This window comes from Dermacentor albipictus, chromosome 10 (genome assembly GCF_038994185.2).
Source record: "Dermacentor albipictus isolate Rhodes 1998 colony chromosome 10, USDA_Dalb.pri_finalv2, whole genome shotgun sequence".
Classification (NCBI taxonomy): domain Eukaryota; kingdom Metazoa; phylum Arthropoda; class Arachnida; order Ixodida; family Ixodidae; genus Dermacentor; species Dermacentor albipictus.
In genome coordinates this window covers 92,654,513-92,666,740 of record NC_091830.1, presented here as the reverse complement: position 1 = coordinate 92,666,740, position 12,228 = coordinate 92,654,513, and the positions used below count along the sequence as shown (strand labels likewise).

Here is a 12,228-nt window from a genome sequence, read left to right as displayed (position 1 = left end):
GCTTTTCAAGACTGGACAGTACCGGATTCTGGGCATCCACAATTTGAAATGCGCCTCGAGCCGCCGGAGTCTGTATAACGGTCAGTGGTACTCGTAGAGTGTTCATAAGGGCCCTTATCATCCTGACAACTTGTTTGTTGTCGTCTTGGTTGCTGCCAGAAAGTGAAGCATGATTCAGCGAGGGTGCTACATCTTATTGCTCCACTGGTGGATCTAGCCGTGGCAACGGCGGCCACTCCTCGCATGAGGCAATGATACTGGAGACTTTCTGCTGAGGAGCCTCTTTTCTACTTTTGCTAGTTGTATGTAGACGTTTGTGGACTGTCAGTGGACGCGGTGCATTCGTAGCAATAGCAGTGAGTTTCCTGGATCTCCTTCGACGTCAACGTCAACGTCGTACCTTAGCGGCAGCCTCCTTGTGCGAGAAACCATCCGTGACAATTTGCTTAAAGACTTTCACCTCATATTTCACTTGTGGGCAATTCTATGAAGTTGCATCGTGAGAGCCTTGGCAATTGGTGCACTTTTGGTTTTCTGCAGGACAGACGTCGGAGCTCTGCGACCCAGAGCATCGTGAGCACCCGGCAGCATTTGTGCAAACCGCACTAACGTGCCCAATCATTTGACACTTCCTGCACTGAAGCGGCTTTGGCACAAAAAACCGTACTATGTGTCGGAAGTGACCTACCTTGACTTGTGACGGCAGGCTGTCTCCTTTGAAAGTTAACTTCAAACATTGCGAGTTTCCCAGGCACGGGCTTGCAATATGGATATTCACTCTGTCGCCGGCTTGATGAGTATATGCAGGTCAGTATCGCTTATGGAATTATCTACGTCATACACAACTCCGGCCATAGAGTCATGATTGTTTTGTTTATACTATTGCATCGTCATCATCATTATCAGCCTGGTTACGCCCACAGCAGGGCAAAGGCCTCTCCCATAATTCTCCAACAACCCCGGTCATGTACTAATTGTGGCCATGCCGTGCCTGCAAACTTCTTAATCTCATCCGCCCACCTAACTTTCTGCCACCCTCTGCTACGCTTCGCTTCCCTTGGAATCCATTCTGTAACCCTTAATGACCATCGGTTACCCTCCCTCCTCATTACATGTCCTGCCCATGCCCATTTCTTTTTCTTGATTTTAACTAAGATGTCATTAACTCGCGTTTGTTCCCTCACCCAATCTGCTCTTTTCTTATCCCTTAACGTTACACCTATCATTCTTCTTTCCATAGCTCGTTGCGTCGTCCTCAATTTTAGTAGAACCCTTTTCGTAAGTCTCCAGGTTTCTGCCCCGTAGGTGAGTACTGGTAAGACACAGCTATTATATACTTTTCTCTTGAGGGATAATGGCAACCTGCTGTTCATAATCTGAGAATGCCTGCCAAACGCACCCCAGCCCATACTTATTCTTCTGATTATTTCTGTCTCATGATCCGGATCCGCCGTCACTACCGGCCCTAAGTAGATGTATTCCCTTACGATTTCCAGTGCCTCGCTGCCTATTGTAAATTGCTGTTTTCGTCCGAGACTGTTAAGCATTACTTTAGTTTTCTGCAGGTTAATTTTTAGACTCACTCTTCTGCTTTGCCTCTCTAGGTCAGTGAGCATGCATTGCAATTGGTCCCCTGAGTTACTGAGCAAGGCAATATCATCAGCGAACCGCAAGTTACTAAGGTATTCTCCATTAACTTTTATCCCCAAGTCTTCCCAATCCAGGTCTCTGAATACCTCCTGTAAACACGCTGTGAATAGCATTGGAGATATCGTATCTCCCTGCCTGACGCCTTTCTTTATTCGGATTTTGTTGCTGGCTTTATGGCGGACTACGGTGGCTGTGGAGCCGCTATAGATATCTTTCAGTATTTTTACATACGGCTCGTCTACACCCTGATTCCGTAATGCCTCCATGACTTCTGAGGTTTCGACAGAATCGAACGCTTTCTCGTAATCAATGAAAGCTATATATAAGGGTCGGTTATATTCGGCACATTTCTCTATCACCAGATTGATAGTGTGAATATGATCTATTGTTGAGTAGCCTTTACGGAATCCTGCCTGGTCCTTTGCTTGACAGAAGTCTAAGGTGTTCCTGATTCTATTTGCGATTACCTTAGTAAATAGTTTGTAGGCAACGGACAGTAAGCTGATCGGTCTATAATTTTTCAAGTCCTTGGCGTCCCCTTTCTTATGGATTAGGATTATGTTAGCGTTCTTCCAAGATTCCGGTACGCTCGAGGTCATGAGGCATTGCGTATACAGGGTGGCCAGTTTCTCTAGAACAATCTGTCCACCATCCTTCAACAAATCTGCTGTTACCTGATCCTCCCCAGCTTTCTTCCCCCTTTGCACAGCTCCTAAGGCTTTCTTTACGTCTTCCGGCGTTACATTTGGGATTTCGAATACCTCTAGACTATTCTCTCTTCCATTATCGTCGTGGGTGCCACTGGTATTGTATAAATCTCTATAGAACTCCTCAGCCACTTGAACTATCTCATCCATATTAGTAATGATATTGCCAGCTTTGTCTCTTAAAGGATACATCTGATTCTTGCCAATTCCTAGTTTTTTCTTTACTGCTTTTAGGCTTCCTCCGTTCTTGAGAGCATGTTCAATTCTATCCATATTATACTTCCTTATGTCAGCTGTCTTACGCTTGTTGATTAACTTCGAAAGTTCTGCCAGTTTCGTTCAGCCTATAGGCTGCGTTGACTGCGGATAAGTCCACACGCTAACGAAACCTCATATGTAACGGCCGTTACGATTTTGTAGTGCCTTGCTATCAGGACAAACATAACATGGTCATTAAATGTGCGTGGAAAGTTTCATTGGTTACGATGACTATGGCTCTGCCACTGGTATGTTTTCATTGACTTCTGCTTCACGATACTAGAAGAAAAAGTTAAGAAGACGTCATGCCAACGGCTGTAATCTGTTTTTATGCGATGCCGCCAAATTCCCTAGCTTGCCTTCTTCTTGAATACAAACGGGTACTTGCGAAGTTCTGAAATCAAATTATCATTTGACGACGTAGACGTAGCGCCGCTTAGTTGCTTGGTTTCTGGACGTATCCGATGGCAATTTCCTTTTGGTTCGATCCGCCTTGCTGGAAGAACATATAGATAGTGCGAAGGTAGTTCTGCCCCAAGAGCCAGATTCCTTTTTTGTCCTACAGCGAAGCCACTGTAGCACACAGTGCCAACCTGCGATAACCATGTAAAGTTGTAAGAAGTCAGACACATCCATTAGTGCTCTCGTATTATGTGTTACATGCACTATAGCTGATTCTTGGAACTTTCACCACCTCTGCTCTTCAATATATACGATAGCAAATTTAATTGGTTGCAAATGGCAACAGAATTATGCGACGCCGTCATATAGAAAACATGCTGGGAAGTCTTTTTGAACGAGCACGGAGCCTTCTTTCTTTTTCTTTTTCTCACGCTATTTTGTCAGTTAAAGTAGTGTGACTACCAAAGTAACAGGAATACACTTTATGCCACTGTGCTTTTAGGTCTGTTTGTTCCTTCCGTCTTTGTCTTTTAGCCAAATCTAACGTGTTGATCTGCACCAACTTCAGTTGATTTAATTACTTTCAGTGCCGTTCAGGCGTTTCGGAAAGGTGCGGATGACAACAATAATTGATCAAGTCAGAGAGGAAAAATGCATCCTGTTTTTTAATCTGGGTAGATACAAATAAATGGACAAACTGCGCGGAAGTGTGCCGCCCTTATCTACAGCACGCCAAAGTTGTCTACAGAAAAAATCATATATAACATTTACAAAAGTTGTCGGCAACGTTCTCGTCATTGAACAACCCCACCTCTCCTTTGAATTATCAGCACCATGAACGAGAAGAAATGAAACCGAGGGCTCAATTTTCGCATTACTCATATCACAAAAAGCCAACAACTGAAGACACCAGGGACAGCATCTGGGAAATTACATGTACGTAGTATTTGAAATAAAGAAATTATTCATGAATAGATATGAAAAAGGAACTGGACGTTGATGGGGCATGAACCCATGTCCTCGTTATACGCGTGCGATGCTCTTACAACCTGAGCAACCACGGAGCCGTTTTCCCAATACGACGCACTCGAAAAATAATAGCATGTCATTCAATGCATTACTGGACAGATAAAAAAAACTTGCACGACGGTGCATTTGGCCATGTTACGATTCATTGCAGGTGCTGGGATCTCGTGGTGTTGTTCACCCCCTTACCCAGATGCGTCGCGCGTTCCAAATCATGTACGCCGTGACAAAGTAAACTGGACGCCATAGACATTTAGAGAAACTCAATGGCGCATTGTGCTGTGTGAACTCTCTTCCTTAAGAAGAACACGTCTATATATCCGTGCACGACACTTGTGAAGCTTGTATTTCTAGAGGGACAGTTTGTGTCCACATAATATGTGTGCACTTTTCCTTAAAATAATTTCTTTTTTTTATCATGCGTTTAGATTGCCAAATGAAAATTGTGTGTAAAGATATCTAAATTGGGTGTTGCACAGAGTGTACTAAATACGCTCGTTTCATTCTTTATGGGTGGAAAATAAGTTGAAACAGCTTGACTGGCAACAGGGTGGGGGGCGCATATTCATCAATTCTAGTTTCTGGGTGTTTCAAGAAATAAACAGACAACAAAAGTTACGGTTACAACAACAAACCCTAAACCAACCAATTACCTAGCTATTACCTTAACGACGTAGTCCTCGGGACGCAGGTCCATCGAACCACTGGCATCAAGTCCGATAACAGGCAGCTCTGGAACTCTTTCGCAGTCTACTGTGTACTGTAATGAAAAACAAGAAAAATTAAAAAGAAGTCGAACAACATTGTCGCAGCGCTACAAACCGCAAGCTAACATCGTTTGTTGTTCATCTTAAGCCATACCGCGGTTCGTGAAGGCGATTAGATCCCAATATAAATAAACCCCCTAGAATATCTGCATTCTTCTGAGTAGCGACATCTACCTCCTCTCCCGACCCCCTCTCACTCGCAGCCGGCGTAGTGCGCCATGTCCTTCCCGACCTCCTGAAGCGGAGTCTACGCCGCTTCTAGGGACACGCTGCAGTCGCGGCCCGAGTGGCACTCGCGCATTATAGGAACATGAGAGGAAGCTCTAGCTCGGGTCCAACTCCGACGCTGCCTATTCAAAAAGATGAAAAACGCAAAGACGTGTTTCTGAGATAACCGCTGGACCGATTTTAATGATGTTTGCTGTATTTGAGAGAGAAGGTTAAATTCTAGTGACTGTTGGAAGCGGCATTTCGGTTTGCGGGCCTGAATTTATTAAAAAGATATTTTCAAGTATTCGGAAGTTTGAAAAAAAATTGGAGGACGCTTAAGCTTCGCCTTCAAGAGTGGGACGCGACAGCGTTCCCGTCGACCCGCCAAGGGGTATAAGACAATGTGCTACGGCACAGCAATCACTTACGATGCGCCCCGCATCGGACTTAGCGCCCACCTATCACGCGGTGAACGTCGAGCAACGCAGCGTTCGGCGCGACAACGAAACGTGCGCCTGAGCGAACGAAACGAACCAAAGAACTCGGTGTCTCGGAGGGAAAACGATCTATTCCAGCCAAACGTCGTGATCGGCACGGGCAGAGAGATAGATAGTAATCTAAACCGGAAGCACGGCGAAGCGTCGTCAGGGGAGAGGGAGTCCCGCGACGCGCCTGGCAGCGGTCCCAATGCGCGCGCGGCGCGCCTCCTGTCGGGGCAGCGCCGTACATTGAGAGGAGGGGGTCTTCTGTGTTTGCCGCAAGATGGCTCTGCGTGTGCGGAAAGCGCAAAAGAAATGCAGCGGAAACGCACTTCGCAACTCGTGTAATTGTGACTTCTGTACGTTACATGTTCATAATTACCGATATACACCGCAGTATAACTTTCCACGGCTGGTTTCGAAGGCAACACCGCATTCACTAGAGGCGCGTTTGCACCGCTTGGAAGCATCGAACTCGTGGCTGAGTGGTAGCGTCTCTGTCTCACACTCCGGAGACCTGGGTTCGATTCCCACCGGGCCAATCTTGGAAGTTGCTTTTTATTTATGAAGAGCCTGCCGTGATTTATCGCTCACGGTCAACGCCGCCGACGCCGACACCCGACGCCGACGACACCGGCTTTTCTGCGACACGAGCTCCTTAACGCTATCGCGTTAAAATAGAAACACGAAGTTTATAAATTAATAGCTCTGCATCAAGAACAGATATTGCGGCTCTGTAAACGGTATGCATTAGATCGTTCAAAGCGGACAAATTGGATTTGTCATCTTATGCCTTACGTGAAATTCTTACGTTGTGTATAAGAGTTCTGCAAAAGCTGTACCTTTATATTAGCAAATTTTCTTATCTTCCTGTGTGAGGTATCAATTTTGACCCCTTTAGATGCGCTATTAGACTGAATTCACAGAATTGTGATACCTTTTTCCTTGCTGAAAAACCGAGTTGTAAACTTTATGGTTTCGTTTTCTAAAAATTTCTGATTTTCGCCAAATTTTATTAAAGATTTACGACATAAATAACAAATTCAAAACAAGCAGTCACTAGATCTTAAGCTTTTTTGTTTAAATGCAACACACTTCGTCAAATTTGGTGCGGTGGTTCGCGACAAAAAGGAATTCTTCTTTTACATGTGTTTAGATAGATGCACCCGAGCTAAAGCTTTCCCTTAAGAAGCTATGTGTTGAATGGGGAAACTACGCTTCACGTCAATAAAACGTGCTAAAAGGCGGCTGCGGTAGATGTACGCAGTCAGGGGCGCTATGAGGTAAAGCTATTCCAAACTTTTCTGTTCCATTTCTGCAATCATCGCTCCACCATTGGCGAACAACTTTTTTTAACAACTCCCTCTTCGTCTGTCTGTAACGCGACGTCACCAAAACCGTAGTGTTACCGCCGTTTCTTTTCATCTGATATGATGTTATCACACTGACTATGCATTACTGCAGAGAACAAAAGAAAAATAGATATTTCTAATTCGACGCCTTTTTGCCATTAATCATCATCATCAGCCTGGTTACGCCCACTGCAGGGCAAATGCCTCTCCCATACTTCTCCAACAACCCCGGTCATGTACTAATTGTGGCCATGTCGTCCCTGCAAACTTCTTATTCTCATCCGCCCACCTAACTTTCTGCCGCCCATTGCTACTCTTCCCTTCCCTTGGAATCCAGTCCGTAACCCTTAATGACCATCGGTTATCTTCCCTCCTCATTACATGTCCTGTCCATGCCCATTTCTTTTTCTTGATTTCAACTGATATGTCATTAACTCGCGTTTGTTCCCTCACCCAATCTGCTCTTTTCTTATCCCTTAACGTTACACCTATCATTCTTCTTTCCATAGCTCGTTGCATCGTCCCCAATATAAGTAGAACCCTTTTCGTAAGCCTCCAGGTTTCTCCAGGTTTTCTCCAGGTGTTTGCCATTAGACCTCGGCTATTGGTCAAAAGTTTTCGGGCTGCACCGACTTTACCTGCCTGTTACGCGACGTCACAAAACCGCGAAAACTCATCGCGTCAAAGTGACGTGTGCGCGTTAAAGACGCATCAATATGCCGAACAAATCTCGATTTTTCTCTGAATAGCAGCAGGCTGTCCTGTTCCGCGAGGAACAAAAGATGGCTGCCGCCGATCGCTCAGGCAGTGAATACTCAGACCTGCCTGAGAGCATCGGTTTATTTGCGTACAATAATACATTTTGGCGTGGCTGTACAACGTTTTTCAAACGCTTTCGGCATTTTAAAACATCACTCAGTCAACTTTTTTTTGATGATGATCCTTTTTAGCGGCATTCTTAAACTTCCGTTGCATGCCGCCACGATTTTCGACCAGCCACCGCAACCTAAGTAGGGAAAGCGGACCAATCACTGACACCGCACCACACTTTTCATCCGGTTACCGATTTTCAGTGCACTGGCTCGGCCCCATCGAAACCCTCTCCACTTGAGCCGTGCTCCTCGCCTCTTATCAGTCAATTAGATAAGACAATCCGCTCAGTGTAGGCAATTTTATTCGTTTTTAAAGCAAACAAAAGTGACCTCGTATAAGCGAGAAAATTATTTGATTGGTCTCCTTAAACAACCCTGCGTGTCACCGCCGAATGGTTGCGTCGGCGGTTTTGCAAATTTGACTTCTGGAGATTGGAATAAAATATATTGGAATAGTTTTTTGTTATAGGGGCCCAGGAATCCTAAATGTGTAAGAACCGAGGCGCTTCATACGAAGTGCATACGCCAGGAAACGCCAAACGCTCTCACACGTCTGCCCAGGTTCCACGTGCAACGCGGCGTTTTCGAGAATGGTCGTGCCAACCGCAGAATGTCTTTCGGAAACGTAAAAACACTGCAAGATAAACGCGCGCAGAAAGACTGCTCACTATAATGGCCCTCCAGCCAGCCCTGAAGTTCGCTCACAGCAGCTTTAGCAAGTGACTGCGGGAGGGGAACAGCGTCAGAAAGAACATGGCTGTCGGAAATGAAAGTCGCCCAATAAGATTTGTCGGCGGCGCTTCAGAGCTTGTCGCTACAGTAAGAAAGCAAAAATATCTAGGGATTCTAATTTTAGGCGCAGATCATGACCTCCTTCATGTGATTTCATAGACGGGAAGCCTTCAAGCTAATTACCTGATTTAGTCAATAAGAACCGCTGCAGGCTTAAATCGACAATGATCTAGCCATCGTTAACGACTCAACGAGAAATGCAATTTTCTTTAGAGTTCTTTTTATACCTGTCTTCCAGATTATTTTCCTGATAGTTGTGTTTCCTTCTGATTTTTTGTCGCGGCAAAGAACGCAATCTTAATTGTGTGACCAGCCCTATATCTGTTGCCCCGTAAGGTGAGAAGCAATGGTTATTTAGGTAAGAGAATCTAGAGACAGAAATTTAAGCCCTCACTGCTAAACTCTGAGGAGCTACAAAATGTACATTGCGTAGTTTAGTTCCTTTTCCTAGCTTCCGTTACTTTTCCCGGCTTCTCAATGCGGCCATGACAGAGCGTGGTACTATGGTGCACTACAGATTCGCATACCTTCGTCAAGCTTGCAAATATGCTTTCGCAACAGATCGTTTCAGAGATTTATACTCCAGAAAAACAACCTTGTGTCAATAACCAAATAGAATCAACATACCTTGCTGTAGCGCGTAAGACAATTAAGTAAAGCACATTCGTAGAAACTATCAGGTATCATGCGCTCAATCGACGTGTCCGCGTGGATACGTAATCGTTCCTTAATTTACATATTTGTTTTCAGTGGAGTATTTCGTATGTATATATTACCTGATTGTTGTGTCGAGTCATTCAGGTTGAAATATCTGTATTACGACTTTATACCTGGATATCTTTCTTTCTCGATCCGCTGGCAGCTCGCGTTATCTTAAGGTTGGACTATGCACTGTTATCTGATTATTGTGTTTTCTTCATTGTATAGTTATCTGTATCTATTAGCCCCTCCCTTCGGTAATGCTTCATGTAAGCCTTGAGGGTACTCGAAATAAAATAAGAAGAAGGACTTTGGAAGGATCTGTTTTTCTCTCCATTATAATAGATGCAATTACGTATATTCTTCAGCGCTATCAAATACGATATTCTGTATGTTTCATTTCACTTTACTTCATGTTTTCAGCTGGTTGAAATTTGATCCAGTGATTATTTACGATATACTACGCTGCTTCTTCATAGTCAAGTCAAGCAAATGGCTTTATGTATATTTAATTCACTGGCAGTGACACGGCACCTAATACCACTTGCTTATTCACTGCCAGTCTCACGGTGAAGCTAATAAATAGATTGCATGAGATACGCACCTCACCTTCAGCGCTTCGTGTTGCTCCCAGGGCCCAGTGGACATACTTAATGAACTTCTCTGGCCCATGGATGTATGGCAGTGCGGAAGCAGGCTTGGCAGTGAATGTCGACGTTAAAAGCAAATTTGTGATTTTTACGCTGAGAATGAGATACAAGACAGAAGTGATTCAGAAAGTGATTCCTTTGAAGGTGATATCTGAGAAGATATCAATAATTAAAGCGCTGGACTTCACCTTTTATGATACTGATTAGGATCAGTGGTATCTATTGCGCACCCTAGACGCCTAATACCTTTACCTCCCTTTATTTATACACAGTTTATTTGCTTAAGGTGGGATGCTGTTCATCTACTACGATCTCATGCAGAACCTGAAGAGCAATCACTTAATATATTTCGCGCAGGCATTCTATCACTCAAGCACAAAGGAAATTGCTAGTAATTGGTATAGCAATACATGTCTCTGGTAGGGCAATTATTGAAATGACATACCTTACATAGAGTACGATACCAAGCGAGTACTTACTAGTACATGTGAATGGACCACTCTTGTTCACGAAGAGGCAGCAAACGTAGATCTCCTTGATAATGATCCGGGTCATAGTCCCCGAACTTAATCTCTCCATCTGCGCCGTCAGGCGTTTTATGAAGGTAAAAGCCGAATAAAGGCATATACAGTAGGCGTCGCTGGTTCATCGTATCGAAGACGGACCAGTGCTCAGGAAGTTCAGGCTCGGTTCCAAGCCCTACGACACCATCGAAGGGTAGACCGTTGTAAATCTGTAATATGGATTTAGAAGTGCAATAAGAAAAGTTGCAGCCTTCCACCTATTGTGCGTCTGCGAACTCAAGTAGTGCGATGCCGGATACTTCCCAGACTCCCGTCAGTGCTCACGAGTGTGTTTAGAAATAACGCATTTAATACTACAGAAACTCCTCAATTATTATCACACGAAGCAAACAAGGGGCCCTAGATGACGACGGGCAGTACCCACATGAGCACACGGCTGATGACAGCTGCAATACAACAAGAACGCAACGTAGGAAATCACAGCAAAACGCTCATATACCGAAGCAAACCCTGTCGCGAGCTCTTGACTGCTTCTTCTATTATTGTCGTTGGTTATAAGACGAGAACTTGGGAAAACAGACAACGGCCGCATATGCCAAACACCCTAGAGCAAACCCACGAACTTAGAAATATCAATTTAAAAAGGCCGATGTCGCTGTGAATTGTTTATTCAGGTATCCATTACTTTCACAACGCACAGAATTTTTGTACATATTTCCGAATATATTGATGTATGTCTTTTGTACTCCTTCATTACGCAATGCCTCTATGACTGCTGATATATCTACTAAATTATATCACTTTCCGTAATCTATGAGAGTAAAATAGAAAAGTTTATTGTACTGCGCAGACTCCTCGTTTACCTGATTGGTGGCATGGATGTGATTCATTGTAGAGCATACCATCCGTAATCTGAGGCCAGTCCGTTCTCTTGGTGCACTGAATTCAAGTGTTGCCGTTATGACATTGATGATTACATGGGTGAATATGTTACGCACTACTGAGAATAAGATAGTGGGCGTATAATTCTACAACTGTCTGACCTCTCCCTTCTTATAATTTCGTTTCATGTTGGCATTCTTCCAGCTCGCTAGTACAGTTGAAGTCGAGAGGCACTGCGTATAAGAGCCGCAAGCTTTTCAAGCAATGGATCTCATCCACCTTCCAATAAATAGGCCGTTATTAAACCTTCTGCTGCCACTTTTCCTCTTGTCACGCCTTGCAAGCCTCTCATACCTTCATCGCTAGGTATAGAAATACTCTCAATATCCTGCTCATCACTCCTTGGAATTAAGGTAGCACGGCTACTATATAGGTGTACAGGGACAGCTCAGTATAGAATTCTTCTGTTGCGTTTATTATATCATTGAAATTGCTGATGACATTATCCTCCTTATTGTTCAGGGCTTACATCTTGCTTTCTCCTATGCCAAGTTTTCTTCTCACTGATTTCATGCTGCTGCCACTTTTGACTGCTTGCTCAATTGTTCCCACGTTATAAGTTTGAATATTCCATACTTTCTTCACGTTGACCAGTTTTGACAGTTTATCGAACTCTAACGAATCCCATGAGGTGGTCAATGTTATGCTTTGTCATTGCATTATTACGTACTTTGTTACTTGGGAGAGTATACCTACTGGTCGCCTTGGTGTCTTTCCTTCCACCTCAATTGCTCTTTATGAAATTAGTCACTATACGGTTTCATTCATTACCTCTATATTGTCTTCATCATCCTATTCAAAAGCTGCACATTTGTTACGAACACCAGCCTGAAGTCATCTCCTTTTGCCCTTACTGCGTTTAGGTAGGTCTTCTCGACTAATTTTGCTGTTTACCTCT

General features: G+C 44.1%; 1 protein-coding gene across 1 annotated transcript in view; it reads right to left on the bottom strand.

Annotated features, from left to right (window-relative positions):
- Positions 1-2,965: 2,965 nt before the first annotated feature.
- The window catches only part of LOC135918140 (lysosomal aspartic protease-like), a 30,923-nt gene continuing 21,660 nt past the window's right edge, over positions 2,966-12,228 (bottom strand). The window contains exons 5-8 of the mRNA XM_065451797.2: positions 10,344-10,597; positions 9,819-9,957; positions 4,708-4,803; positions 2,966-3,208 (exon numbers count right to left, since the gene is read on the bottom strand). Coding sequence (XP_065307869.1) covers positions 2,966-3,208; positions 4,708-4,803; positions 9,819-9,957; positions 10,344-10,597 — 732 coding nt within the window. The remainder of the gene's footprint in view (positions 3,209-4,707; positions 4,804-9,818; positions 9,958-10,343; positions 10,598-12,228) is intronic.